This window comes from Montipora foliosa, chromosome 4, assembly GCF_036669935.1.
Source record: "Montipora foliosa isolate CH-2021 chromosome 4, ASM3666993v2, whole genome shotgun sequence".
Taxonomy (NCBI): domain Eukaryota; kingdom Metazoa; phylum Cnidaria; class Anthozoa; order Scleractinia; family Acroporidae; genus Montipora; species Montipora foliosa.
In genome coordinates this window covers 30237632-30252631 of record NC_090872.1, presented here as the reverse complement: position 1 = coordinate 30252631, position 15000 = coordinate 30237632, and the positions used below count along the sequence as shown (strand labels likewise).

General features: G+C 39.0%; 1 protein-coding gene across 1 annotated transcript in view; it reads left to right on the top strand.

The window, feature by feature from the left end:
* LOC138000581 (uncharacterized) overlaps positions 1–15000 on the top strand; it is an 18182-nt gene that overhangs the window by 850 nt on the left and 2332 nt on the right. Inside the window, exons 2-12 of the mRNA XM_068847111.1 lie at positions 4247–4517; positions 4840–4980; positions 5971–6138; positions 7705–7845; positions 8282–8433; positions 9681–9874; positions 10981–11681; positions 12116–12256; positions 12884–13051; positions 13436–13576; positions 14556–14707. Coding sequence (XP_068703212.1) covers positions 4247–4517; positions 4840–4980; positions 5971–6138; positions 7705–7845; positions 8282–8433; positions 9681–9874; positions 10981–11681; positions 12116–12256; positions 12884–13051; positions 13436–13576; positions 14556–14707 — 2370 coding nt within the window. The remainder of the gene's footprint in view (positions 1–4246; positions 4518–4839; positions 4981–5970; positions 6139–7704; positions 7846–8281; positions 8434–9680; positions 9875–10980; positions 11682–12115; positions 12257–12883; positions 13052–13435; positions 13577–14555; positions 14708–15000) is intronic.

Genomic DNA, 15000 nt, shown 5'->3' with positions numbered 1-15000 from the left:
CTATGAGTTGATTTTACATAGGTCACTACATTGTCTGTATAATTTATCTGTCGCCTAAAAGGAGTGTATTCTTGTCGAACCCTTAGTTAATCTCTTAGTAGAACCTCTTAGTGAACACTTTTGAATGACAGACACCTTGTGAAGGCAAACAGGCATGGTTCGTCCCAAACCAGCCACAAGAATATTTATTTATTAAAAGATTCTTCCCTTTTCGTATTTCAGTAGAGTAACTTGATAATTTTGGAGGATGTCAGGCATGTGTTTCTACAAAAAAGAGTCAGATCTTGACGAGATAATACAATTAAATAATGGTGATTTCCCATTCTTGTGTACTTTAAACAATCCACTTTTCAAGACTGCTAGTGGTCAGAGGACTTTTTATTGCGTTCTCGAGGAACGAGAGAACGCATCCTAATTTGGTTTCGCAGGCTTCACAGGCGTGAGAAATCGAGATTTTTGTGGACTGCAAATTGGCCGCCCCTCTAGGTTTTTGCAGGGGCATTGGGCCTCGTTTTAGTGTCCATCTGTCACGTCATGCTTGTTCTCTTTTGTAGCTTCTTTCTTTGGTTTTTTGGGGTTTTCTTTGAACTGGTTTTTAACTTTGATTGCATTCGACAAAAAGGAGAATGCAGTCCCAATGCCGCCTGGAGTGAGAGTTTTTGGTCGGGCGAAAACAAATTACATCATCGCAAAGCTCGTGTATACGAGACGATTTGTTGGCGATCACTCGTTTCTAAAAGTTTTTCTTCTGGACCGAGCGTGACCTGTTTGGTCAGGATGTGAGATGACGTGCTTTTGTTACATAGCTGGGACAACATTATTTATTCTGTTCACAAACACGACTTTGAATCGCCTTGGCTTTGGGATGTTAACCGCACGCGTGAGAACAGCCATATTTCGTTGGCTATAGTTTGATTACATTTGTTGACGTAAATGTATAGTTGCAGTGGCCACAAATAGTTCAGTCTGTTTCCGGCGAAGGTCGACATTGAATCGATGGAAGAGTACTCAGAAACCAAGACCTATAAGAGTTAAGCCAGAACTAAGGAAGGGCAATGTAAAAGCTGACTTATTTTTATTCATCGGCGGAAATAAAAATTATTGCCAGTCGCAGGGAGTTTGTCCGGGAGTTCGTTAAAATAAACCACCGATAAACGGAAACACGACAGCAATTGTTACCGATGTTAGCTGATATTTGTGCTTCCAGCTCAGAATACACGGAGTACTAGATGTAACACAAGTATTCTTTTTAAAATTTAGCCTTTATGCCTAAACATTACCAGTAAAAGTGAAAATGAGACGTTTTAATAACATGAATTTGCGAGTTTACCGAAACTGGAGCCGTCACGCAACGTGTCATCAAAGGTGATATCAAAATCCACAGAACAACAGTGGACTTTGTCAGTATGTTATATGTCTGTAAAACTTCAGTCTTTCACAGTAATGATTTCAGCAACAGACAACAATTATCACAGGCGGAGAACGCACTCCTAATCTTTGATTACTATTAGTTATAGTATAGTGAGTATTTGGAATTCCATGGATAGCTATCATAGAACTCTTAAATCAGGATCTGCTTTTAAATTTAACATTACAATGTAAAACGGTCAAGGATTTTATAGATCAGGGCTTGAAATAAACGAAAAAATCCAGTTGCAATTTTGCGACAAGATACAAAAATTTAGTCGCAAAATTGTCGCCCTGCATTGTGTTGTCAGCGGTGTAGCAAAACAAAATATGAGCCCACCATACTTGTGTTGAAAGAAACCGCTGAAAATGACGAATGATATTGAAGGAATGGAGTCGTGCACGTAATATCGCAGCGAACTTATGCTACAATTACGCTATCTTCAGATTGAAAGAAAACTCAAAGTGAGAAACAAAATAATTTTGTTATTTCTTCATTTATTTTAGTAAAAAGAGCAGCAAAGTGGCAACTGCTGACCCTTTTGTTTCAAAAGAGCGAAGATGAAAACAAGTTGCAAATTTGCGACTTCTCCAGATATTTTAGTCGCAAAGGAAGAAAATTCAGTTGCAGATGCCATTGTATTGGTCACAATTTCAAGCCCTGTAGATTCTAAAGTATTAATGTAAATGTTTTTAGGGTCCTTAAAGTAGATTTTAATTATTGTAATCTTATCTTTATTTTTTGTAATTATTAAAATTTAAATTATTGTCTTTGAAAATCCTTTACGGGGAAAGTCAGTGATGTATGTACGTTGAAATAGGGAATATTACATGGCCATGCAGAGATACGAAATTTCTCTTTGAGTGCTGAAAAATGTTTCACCGGTGAGTGCAGCGAACAAGTGAAATATTTTTCAACATGAGAAGAGAAGTTTCCTATCTCCAAGTGGCCATGCAACATTCTATTTATTATATAAACACCAATGAAATACAAAATCATTTCACGAAAGGCATTGAAAGGAGCGATTTTCATAATGTAACCATAGAAACAGTGATCTTTTCACGTGTGAAAATAACGTGTTATCTTCATGTGTGAAAATATCATGTTTTCATGGAAAACTCACCTAGTATGTCATTGGTGTTGATATAATAATGCATATTTTGTCACAGTTGGACAATTACCGGGGGTATATACAGCTCATGAGCCTATCAAATTGACCTTCTCCCAACTATGTGGCTTCATAGTTCAGTTATTGCTAGAGCAGAGGTCATGGGTCCAATTCCTGCTGAAGTGACATAAATTTTTCAGGTGCCTGTAATTAGATTGTCAAGTTAAGTGAGAGGATCTCTTCTTCCTTATGTCTATAACCTGCACCTTAAATATACACCGTATTTACCCGTGTATCAGTCGACTCCCCATTTTTGATGGCCAAAAAAGCAATTTCTTAATTCTTTGTTAAATGTTCATGGGATACTAATCTTGTATTCTTCGATTTCTGGAACTGTGGATACACCAAGAAAAAAAAAAATCAGGGCCTCAAGTGCTTAATAGTTTTGTGGTTCAGCAGTTGTTGTACATTGTATATGCAGGAATTTTGTCCTTGAGTTTCAAAAGAGTTTTCAGAAAAGCAAACATGTAAACCTCAAACTAACCTGTTTCGTTGTTCAGGGATAAAAGGCTTTAGAGGATAAGCACAACATCACAGAACGCGAAGCTGGAGTCAATTGTTGAAAATGACTTGCAAAACGATGCGAAATATGCAAGGTTTAATTGGTCCTTGATTTATGACATCTCACATCACAAACAAAACAAAAAACTTATAAACCAAAGACTATGCGAGGCTTCTATACAGAATAAAAAAACAATCATTACCAAGCAGCATTTTCAGGCAACGCGATTTACTAAGCAGTTGAAAGATCGTGTTTTAGTTGAAGAAACAGAAATGCCTTTTTGAGCTTTCCTCCTTTGGTAACCGAAAATGTCCAGTGTCTATTTCGTATTTGTGCGAGTAAGTATCATCAACATTTAGAGTTGGACAAATCCTTTTTCATTTCAACTGGAATTGCTTACATTCATTTTGAAGTCTTTTTTTGCCAGATGAAAAGCCAACCTTTTCCACTGCATTCATTTTGCCTAAGACAACATTTATGTTGTTTATTTTGAATAATTATTTAGCTGGAACTCGGTTCTAAATCTTTGACCTGTTTATAAGTCAAGGGCGATTTTTGGAGCTTCTTTTGAGGCCATAAAAGGTCGACTTATACACGGGTAAATACTGTGTGTCTTATTCACTGGCCAGGAGGTCTAAATAGGGAAAAACTGTGTCAGAGGTCCCGAGTACAGCCAAGGGCGCAGGCAGAGGGCACAGTTTTTCCTTATACAGACCGACCAAGGCCAGTGAATAACCTGTTCATTTTAAAAAAAAAATGATGTGCTGGTGGGGACCCATTGCTTAAGGCTGACCTACGATGCTTATTATCAAAAGAGAAATATCAGGCAATACCGCAATGATCAGTTGATTCTGTTCACAATATTTTTTAATTTGTAAAGAAATGCTGTTTACTTTTAAAACCATTTAAAAGGCTTCAAACAATCTATTTGTGGTCCTAACGCCGGCTTATCACACAAGCTCACACAACCAGGGCTGCGATTCCACCCACTCCCAGAGCCAATCAGATTGCAGGATTCACAGAATTCCGCACTGTGAAAAAAATAAACTCTGCATTGCATTCAGGTGTATGAGAATGACATTGACTTCTTGGAAGAACATTTGTTATTTTATTTGACAAAATCTTGTATAGTTCTCTCTCACACCAAGGTTTTTTTGCTCTGCTGTAGTTTAATTGAGTTCAACCATGGAAATGTTCCGATCACTTTCAAACAGTTTGAAAGTGTCGTGAGTCGTCTTGACAGTCCTGAGGACTGTGTCGCTGTGGTAGACAAAGATTTGTTTGGATCTTGTGTGACTCCTGTGGAGGAGAATCATGATGAGTTGTATGGAGTTCCTGCATATGAAGCATTGGTGCTGGACGAGGAGGAACGTGAACGTGGAGAATGGATCGGCGGTGAGACAGAAGCTTTGAGGAGGTTGAAGCTTTTGGAGAAAGAGGTTAGAACTGTTTTTTATCATTGAGTTACAGAACCGCTTGAAAATTTCGAATTCTAGTCTTGAGTTAAGTTTAACAACTCGTAAGTTGAGTCTTTCCTGTTTGAAGGCAAGAAAAACAATGAGCTTGTTGCTTGACTGATCTCTCGAGAAATAAATTGGACAAGCAAAGCACCCTCCTGTGTTGTACATGCATAGAAAAAGGGAGTCTGATATCAAGTGCGAGCCGTTAGATTTTGCATGTGCTTTGGAACGTACATGTAGCATATAGCAGCTTATGTTTAGAATGTGATGTCTTTGTGTTCAGTCTTTGCTTTAATTTTAGATTGCAGAACCCCAGACAGAAACCCCTTCAAAGAGCAAAGAAGATCCATTTCCCAAGTCCTCAAAATTAAGTCCTTATCTGAGATTTGGCTGTCTATCTGTGAAACATCTGTTCCACAGGATGAATGAGGTGTATCATGAGGTTGGTGAATTGTGTCCTTTAACAGTACTTCTTAATTTTGGAATGATGTGGAATTCTTTAATTTTGAGGACTGATCTAGGAAAATGTGATATGTGGGTTATTTTCAAATAAATAAATAAATAACATATTAATAATACGATAATTGAATACTCCCAGTGAAGGTTTGTCCAGGGCAAATTAAAGACATTAGTGATTCAAAAGAACAGAACAGTGTTCAGTGTTATACGCTTATGACAGTGGTGATTTTTCTTTCTGTTCCCAAATTTACCTTATTGATACTACTACAAAATTCTATTAAAGACAATGTCTTGAGCATGTGTGAAGTCACATTTTGGGTGATTTCTACAGATTTGTCTTTAAAAAAATAACGTATTTCACAGATCTTTGAAGGGGTTGAACTATAGCTTGAAGAACGCACCGTGCACAGCCAGTTCTCAAATAGGATGTTTATTTTTTTCGTATTCCCGCTCCCAGGAAAAGAAATAAACTAAGATCTTCTTTTTCTTGGTATATAAACATGCCACCTCAAAAAGCGGCCGGAGGTTATTGAAAGGAATATTGTGGCTATCAACGATTTATTTTTATCAAACAAATGTGTTGAGAAACAAATACAACAGATTTATTATCCCCCTTTAAAAAAAATACATTCTCTGTGAGTAGCTGGTGCTTCCAAGACCACTGGACAGCGATTTCCGCAGGGCCGCTGGAGCTTACGGCGCTTGCATGCCTATTTTATCCGTGTATATTATGAATAAGTGATCACACGATTTTTCTTGTGCAATTTGGAGTAGGTACCGGTAAGCACTCATAAATTTCAAAGACTACAATTGTACTTGTCTTCGAAAAAAATTTGATTGTGCTTATTTATTCCCAATTGGACTCAAAATCATGCAATTACCGATACAAAATTAATCTAAATCAGTTTGTTTTCATTAATTTTTTTTTCCCTTTTACGCATAACTGAAATTTTTGTAATCAATCGTTTTGCAGGTGCATGGGAAGCCTGCTCCACTTTCAGTACACTTGCCTCTTTTGTGGAGGGAGTTCTTTTTCGTTGTGGCCAGCCACCATCCCAATTTTGACACAATGAAGAACAATTCCCTCTGTTTGCAATTTCCATGGGAGGAAAAAGCTGATAAATTGGAGCAGTTTAAACAGGTAATGAGAAATCAAGTGGTGAACTTAAGGAAACACACAGATAATCATCCTTTGATATCGATTGTGTGGGCAAACTTCTAAATCTGAAAAACAAGTGATAGAAGTTCTGTACCAATCAAGGACAAAGAGGATGACACAGTAGACCATTTTACAGTTCTGTGCTCAGTTACCAGGCCTTTGAATAAGAGCAAGGCTGGAGATGACCTTACTTTGATATGAACCTCATTGCATTTTACAGTTGTTTGCTCAGCAACCTAGCCTATGAATGGCTGCAAGGCTACCGGTGACCTTGTGTTGATACAGCCTCTGCTGCTTTTATCATGTAAATTGTGTTGTTGTAATTCTAATTAGTCTGTATTAACATTACAAAAGCACGAAGGTTTGTATCAAAAAAGGGTCACTGGTAGCCTCGCTTCCATTCTTAGGCCAGATAACTTAGCTACAACTGTGAAATGGTCTACTCAATCACCTTGTTGTAATGCTAATGAGTATCTACTTACATAAGAAAAGCAGTGAGGTTTGTATCAAAGCAAGGTCAAATCTAGCCTCGCTTTTGTCCAAAGGCCTGGTAACTAAGCACAGCACTGTAAAATGGTCTATTTACACAAGAAAGAAAGGTAACAGTTGTTTGGAAGACCTGCAAGTTGAAAAGCTCTTGTGTAATGGTGACAGAATGTTTTTTTAAAGTCTACCTGGATTTTGCAACGGAAAGAATAAGTGGTCATTTCTAATGAATCAGGGCTCAAGATTGTGACCATAGCAGTCATGGTTGTCACTGAATTTTTCCCTATGCGACTAAAATATCTGGAGGAGTTGCTAGTTTTCACCCTTATTCTTTCAAAATGAAAGGGTTAGCATTTGCCACTTAGCGGCTACTTTTGCTAAAACAAAAAAAAAAATGAAAAAGTTATTTGGTTTCTCGCCATGAATTTTGTTGCAGTTTGAAGATCATATGAGGCAAAATTGTCATGTAATTTGGCTGCAATTTTACAGGCACAATGCCATTCCCTTGACCTTGAACAATTTTCAGTGGTTCCTTTACACACATGTATTGCGGACTCATATAATTCAGCCCCAATGACATACACTTTGTGGGTAAAATTTACAAAGTTGCGACTAAATGTTTTTATCTTACAAGTTGCAAAATTGTGACTGGATTATTTTTCAATTTCGAGCCCTGTGAATTGGGAATAAAGAGTGAACATTGCAATCCACTTCGCGCAGCGCGGTGGCCTCATGGTTAGTGTGCTGGACTCTGGAGCAAATGGTCCGATTTCGGGTCTTGGCTGTGGATATTGTGTAATGCTCTTGGGCAAGACACTTGACTCCCTCGGGGCCTCTCTCCACCCAGGTGTATAAATAGGTACCGGCAAATTTTTTTTGGGGGGTAACCCTGCGATGGACTAGCATCCCATCCAGTGGGTAGTAGAAATACTCCTAGTTGCTTCATGCTACAGAAACCGGGGATTAGCTCCGGCCTGATGGGCCACTTGGCTTGTAAGCTGACTTAACCTTTTTTAATCCACTTCTTGAGATAATATGGTAATGGTGTTTGAACTCTCATAGGGGAAGACTGGGTTTCCTTGGATTGATGCCATCATGCGTCAGCTTCTGACAGAAGGTTGGATTTCTCATCTTGCACGACAAGCTGTTGGCTGTTTCCTGACCAGAGGAGCTCTTTGGATTTGTTGGGATGAAGGGTTCAAGGTAAGCTCGAACGTATTTGTTATTAATAATCCACATCCATTTTTAAGACTTCATATTATTTATTCTGTAAGATATTTTATGTAATTCTTTAACTCCAAAACTGAACTCCTTGTTTTAATTAAGACAAATCAACATCACAAAGTAATTATTTAACAACATTGATTTGCGAACATTGCACTTTAATATCATTACTGTGTTATTTGCTTCACAGCTTTGTAATTTGAGTTGTTTTATCAAGGACAATCGGACAACCATTAATACAGTAATTTTTTTGACCCCTGACGTGGCTATCTGGGAACCAGCAAGTTTCCAAATCATGAACCTCTAGCTCTTCCATGGATGATCAGAAATTTGAATAATTCTTTTTTTAATATTTTTTTTACCATCTTGGACCTCATGTCATATGGTGCCTCACTCTATTGTTAACTGTTTATAGATATTTGAGAAGTACCAGCTGGATGCAGAATGGAGTTTAAATGCTGGGTGTTGGATGTGGCTGTCCTGTAGTGCTTTCTTCGCAAAACACCCGCAATGGATGTGTCCTGTCAGCTTAGGGAAGCATTTGGATCCGATTGGCAACTATGTCAGGTAAGTAAGGGTTGTAATGAACTTTTCAGTGGAAGAGGTGGGGAGAACATTAACATTCACTCTGTTTGTTCACTGAATGTTTAGTCAGACGTCCTGACTTACAGCTTCGTTGCAACACTTTGTAAATACAGGGTTCATGCTACCTCCTTTGAAAAGCCCTGGAATTTAATTTTTGACTTTAATGGTGCTTGAAAACTCCTTGAGTTTTTGCTTGGGTGAAAATTGTTGAGAAATTAAGCCCATTGACTATTGTGGAAAGATTAAATGCAAAAATTAAACTCCCCATCCGTACACTTAACTTGCAGGATGTGGAAAAGAACCTCAAGATAGGCTTTTTCAGCAAAGAAAACAATGAAACAAGATGTATGGTGTAGAAAGATTCATAGAAACACTGCTCGAAAACTCAATTTCTGGTTCTTGAAAACCCCTTGAATACTCCTGGAATTTTATATACGAAATCCAGCACAAACCCTGAAATAGCCAGCTGGTTGCTTCAAGCCAGTAAGGGTTTGCAATCCTTTTTCACCTTAAGTATGGAGAGGAGGCTATAATTAAAACTACTGGGTTACAGTAACATCGTGATAAGTTATATGTCACCCTCAAAATACATTTTTTGAAACCCACCCCTGCACAGATCCCCATTGACTAGTAAAGTCATCTAGCATTTGACAGAGTAAACGCCTGTTTAAACGGTTTTAACATTTGAACAACATTCATTCAACAGAAGTTGAACACAAAAACAAAGTTGTGTCGAGGTCCTTCAAACGTTTCCATCATTGCGCCAACAAAAGAACCATTTGATACTTTCACTAAATTTGCCTGCTAGGAACTAAGAAATAGAAACCAGTCTCACTTGTCCAAATAAACTATGCCATATAGACTTTTGCAGCCTGATGTGAGCATACGTGTGTTCTACAGTCGATGAACAGAGTGTTCAAACAGCTTCAACACCTGTGAACCTTTTCAAGAACAAAGGAAAAGTTGAATCCATGTTGAATGAAAGTTTAAACCGATCTCAACTTGATTCAACATGCTTTCAACATTTACGTATGCTGTCACCAATGTTGGGCGACCTGTTCAAACATACCGAACGTTTGGTTCAACAAAGTGTTGAATGCATGTTGAAGTGAAATGTTGAAATGGTTTTAAAGGGCACATCGTGATAACATCATAATCTTGTTGCATTTGTTTTTTGTTTTTTTTTTAATACATCCCAGACAATCTACATTGCATTTATGTTTTTTCAGAAAATACATCCCAGAGTTGAAGGATTTTCCTGTTGATTATATATATGAACCATGGAAAGCCCCATTAGAGGTCCAAAAAAGAGCTAACTGTATCATTGGTGCTGATTACCCTCAGCCTATCATAAATCATCAAGATGCTCGTCGGGACTGTGTGTCAAGATTAAGAGGAGTCTATCAGACGTTGGTTTGCAAAGGTAAATCTCCAATTTTTTTTTTGTGTGTGGCCTATACATGACTTCCATGAAAGTTCTGCCCTTTCCTACTTATAGATCTTACCTTAGGGAGTGAGATTGTGTGGTATCAATCAATAATATTTAATATTCCCCGGCCCATAAGCCCCAATTGAGTAGTGAAGAAATCGTAATTGTCAGGGGTGACGTAGAGTACAATCTAATAATTACCATCTTGGTCTCACAAGGTCTGGATAGAAGACAAAAATGAAAGAGTACGGTCGTTGGGGTATGAGGGGAGAGAAGCTGCGAACCACATGACCCATTCGTATCGCTTAAGTCTGATTCCAAGTGCCAGGCCATTAAAAGCCTTTTTTCTTTGTGAAACATGCAATAATTAAAAGCGGAATACAAGACATCCAATATTCGAAGCGTGATTTAAATGAGAACAGTTACCTGTCCTTTTACAGCAAATAAAATATCATAAAGAAAAAAGGATAATTTGCATACATGTCAATATAATCAGTGTAAAATTTGATCCCAGCAAGAACTTATTTTTCGTCTACAATGTTCAGTGCTCTGGGTATTTACTAGTCTATCCCTCTGGAGTCCAGACTATTGTGCAAAATGTGAGAGGAAGATGTTAGCTAACAAGAAAAACAAGCTGGGCCTCATTACTATTCTTTATATAAAGAATTCTAATGAGGAGTGTTTTATCAGGTTTAAAAGCTCATGCAGTCGTGGTTCAGATGGCTAGTGCGCGGCTTTCGGAGCAAGAGGTTCCTGGTTTGATCCTCGGTGACTGCAACGTCTGTTTCGACTTTCCTCTGATCCGTGTAGCTACAGCTGTAAATCCCCTTAAAACGGAGCACTGACAGAGGGAGGGGGGTAAAGGGTGCACCATCGGCTTCCATTGATACCAGCCTCGTAGCTGAAGGAACTACTGACGTTAAATAAAGTGACTTTACCTTAACCCTTTGCACGTCCTGTTTTACTGGTGTTTTGATAGGCTGTTAGGCTCATGAATTATTAATACGTTTTTGAAGACTTGAATAAAGCTTCTGTGTTTTGTGCTAATATTAGGGTTGTTTGATTTGCAATCATCATATCCCTTTTTTTTTCCCTTTAAGTTTCCTCTAATGTTGGTTTGGGACACAATGCCATGCACTGGTTTAGAAAGGATTTGCGCCTTCATGACAACCCTTCACTTTGTGAATCGCTTATGAACTGTAGAACATTCCGTGCTGTGTACATTCTGGACCCGGTGAGTGCAAAAGCAGCCAGAGTGTCTGCTAACCGCTGGAAATTCCTTTTGGACTGCTTAACTGATCTGGACAAAAGTTTGAGGAAGTGTGGTTCCCGGCTGCATGTTATCCGTGGCCAACCGACTTATGTGTTGCCAAAGCTTTTTCAAGAATGGAACATTTCAAAGCTGACTTTAGAGTGTGAGACGGAGCCGTTTGGGCAACGACGGGATGTAGCTATAGCAGTCCTTGGGGAAGAACATGGTGTTGAAGTGATTTCCAAGCCATCACACACGTTGTATGACCCTGAGAAAATCATTGAAGGTAATAGTGGTGAAGCACCAATGGTCCTGAAGTCTTTTGAAAGTGTTCTCAGGCAAGTAGGTCCCCCCGAAAAACCAGTGGAAGCAGTCAACAGAGATATGTTCAAGGGGTGCATTTGTCCAGTGGCGATGGATCACTCGTCAAAATTTTGTGTTCCCAAGCTTTCTGAGCTGGGGTTCAAGGATGGTGATGTCACAATAAGTGACCTGTGGATTGGTGGAGAAGAGGAGGCCCTCAGACGTCTGACAGAACTGGAAGAAAAGGTGGGTACCACTTTTCTTGTACTGGGGCACAGGACAGTTAAGAACTATGTGGAGGCAGTGTGGCTCATTGATGGTTAGGGTGCTTACCTTGAGATCTGGAGATCCCAGGTGTAAGACTCAGTCTGCCCACTGTTTAAATTTGGATCCTGGTAGTCCCTTGTTCAACTTCACAGTTGCTCTTGTAAATAGCTAACTGGTTTGCCTCTGGTTGGTTCGGATTGTTTAAGTTATTCTTCTGTTCTGTTTGCATGATTAGCCCTGGAAAGTCCCAATGGGCAAGTAGTTGAGCAAGTGTGGCATTGTATGTTCTCAACTGTTAGTTCTCGGTGCTAGAAGAATGTTCAATGCCGTGAACATTATTAGTATCAAAGTTCATGTAGCTTTGCAATACTTGTTCAGTTTGTTTTGGTGTTGAGCTGGTTTATTTTGCACAGGTTTTGGTGGGAAATCTAACTAAACCTAAGGAAGGACTTGATGCCTTGATGCCATCCAGGACACAACTGAGTCCCTATCTCCGCTTTGGTTGCCTGTCGCCAAGACTTTTTCACTTGCGATTAGCAAGGGCATACATGAAGGTACTTTTATCGGCTAAAGCAGTTTCACAATAATTATTCTGTCGGGAAAAATGAAATGGGTTATGTTGATAGATAGTTTTGGAGATTTGGGATCTGGAACATATTTTCTTCTGCCATTTCTTGTGATTGTGTTTGGTACTTAAACCATTTGACTACCAATGCTGTTAAAACTCACAGCTTTGACCTGCAGAAATTGTGCATTAGACCTTGGGGTTAAAACTCCAGGTGCCACTTGTTGAAATGCCAGAGGGGGGGCCAGGAGCAAGACTGCTGAAAGCATGGTTAATGCTTACCATTTGGTGTAAGTTCTATCAAAGTCTACAAGTTGTCATGGCATTTAATGCTAGTTAGTGCTCTCAAAGGGTGCGTTCAATTGAGCCTATTTCGGAATAAGAATATGTGGAGTGATGATTTAAATGGTATTTCTGGTGTTTTGAAGCAACACTGACAGTTTGAAACTATGAACTACTCAAAACAATGCATGGTTCTGGCCAGTGCCTGTTTTTCCAGAACCTCTGGCTCTAAAATCTGGCACCCCGATTACTCAAAACACAATGCCCCCTAAAAGTCTTCAGTGTTGTACATTAATTTTTGAAAGTATCTTCATGCAATTTTTTTTTTTTTCAGGTAAAATGCCCGCCCCCACCCTTGTCTCTGTACAAGCAGCTCGTTTGGAGGGAGTTTTTCTTTACCCTTGCCACTCGTAATCCTCATATGGACCGAGCAGTTGATAATCCTCTGTCCCTCAGTATAACTTGGGAAAAGAATGACGAGGCTTTGGAAGCCTGGAAGAAGGTAATAATGGTAAAGCAAAAGGCCATAGGTAGCATAACAGTGACAGTGATGAAGACGGCAGTGAAAAGTTTTGAGGGCAACCGGAGAAAAACAGATCAAGAGAAAGATAGAAGCCTTGATTATGCAAGACATACGAAAACGTTTGTTCAAATTTTGGTGGCATTTGTCAAAGTAACAAACAAACAAACAAACAATATTCACTAGAAATAACTCAATGAAGCCTCAACAATAAAAGGATCTCACCAGAAAGTGAAAATAATGGTGGTTGTAAAGATATGGATTGTCCTGGAATGTAAGATTGACCAACCCTATTAGAATTCGCTTGGAAGCAAGTAAGATTATTAGATTTATATGTTACAAAACGTTATCCCATCTCTGTTTCAGGGCCAGACAGGCTTTCCATGGATTGATGCAGTCATGAGACAACTTCGCACTGAGGGGTGGATTCATTATGTGGCTCAACAAGCTGTAGGCTGCTTCTTAACAAGAGGATGCCTATGGATCAGCTGGGAAGAAGGATTCAAGGTAATTAGTAACAAACTGGAAATGAATAATATATGTCAACCCTTCTGGATTGTTTGGGAGTTGCATAGATGTGGAGCCAATTGCTTTGCCTGAATTTGCGTCCGGGTTCTCCAGTCTCCTGGATTAGAGTGACTTTGAACCTCTTCCATGCTTTAAAGAAAGATTTGATAACTATGGTACATGTAAGTTAAGTCCGTTAGACAATCCATTGTGTCATGGATTGGATTTTAAACGTGACACACAAGAAAGGAGAAAAATGGTTCACCTGGGGTGGGAATCATGGCGGAATATAGCATATAATACTACCCATATAGAGATAATTGTATGGCATTAAGGTAAAATATATTATGTCTCACTCATAGGAGTCAGTGGTTTAAAGAAGACACTTTTTGAGTGGATGTAGAGCTTGTTGATAATTAATTATGAAATAATTAGGATAGTATGCAGACTCTCATTGGTCAATAGCTTTGTTTATATGAGAGTATGGAAACACGGCTGTGACATTGTCAGACTCGCATTTTGATTAGTTGGTAGGAAATAAGAGCATGTGTCAAGAAAATCTGTTTCAATCAAGAAGTAAAAAACCAGCATTTTCCTTCATTTGTTGAATTACCTGTGACAAATATATTATAAAAGCAATAGGGGACCTTTTTTCCGTGTTTCCGTAGCCTAATCTAAACACTCTGGGGAGTTGGGAGAATTCTCAACAGTTATGCAAGCCCGCGACTGCGTAGAACTCTGGTTTGTATAACTGTTTTTCGCTTTCTCCCAACTCCCCCTCGTTTTTAGATGAGGCTATGGAAACACAGAAAACGTCCACTAATTGCTTAAGTGTTGTGCTTATTGGTTGTCTTGCTTTCCATGAATTTGGATAAGATTGCATAACTTCGTATCTTATGCAAGTTGCCATGAGCGAGCATACTGTACATGTAGTGGGAGTAATTGAATTCAATATTATTATCATTTCCAATAATTTCAGCTATTTGAGGAGCTGCTTTTGGATTCAGAATGGAGCTTGAATGCTGGAAATTGGCTATGGGTATCTTGCAGTGCCTTCTTTCACGGGCAAATTCCATGGTATTGCCCAGTCAATGTGGGCAAGAAAGTCGATCCATCTGGGAATTTCATCAGGTAATTACAGTAGATGATTACACCAGAAATGTATGTATGTAGGTCTGCCATGTGTTGTCCAAATTTGCCAGTTAAAGTGCTTCGTTCTCCTTTTCCTTTACATTTCGAAAGTACTTGCGCGGAATGCTCAACAGGCAATTTTTTTGTAATAATTTCAAGAGGGAGACTGTTAATTTTACCTCCACATTTTTCATTGAACGGCCCGCCATAACTTGTTGCAGTTCCGACCGGTAAGCTTTCAGCGATCTGGATCAAGAAGAAAGTGACGTCATTTACTCGCCATGAAGTGGGCG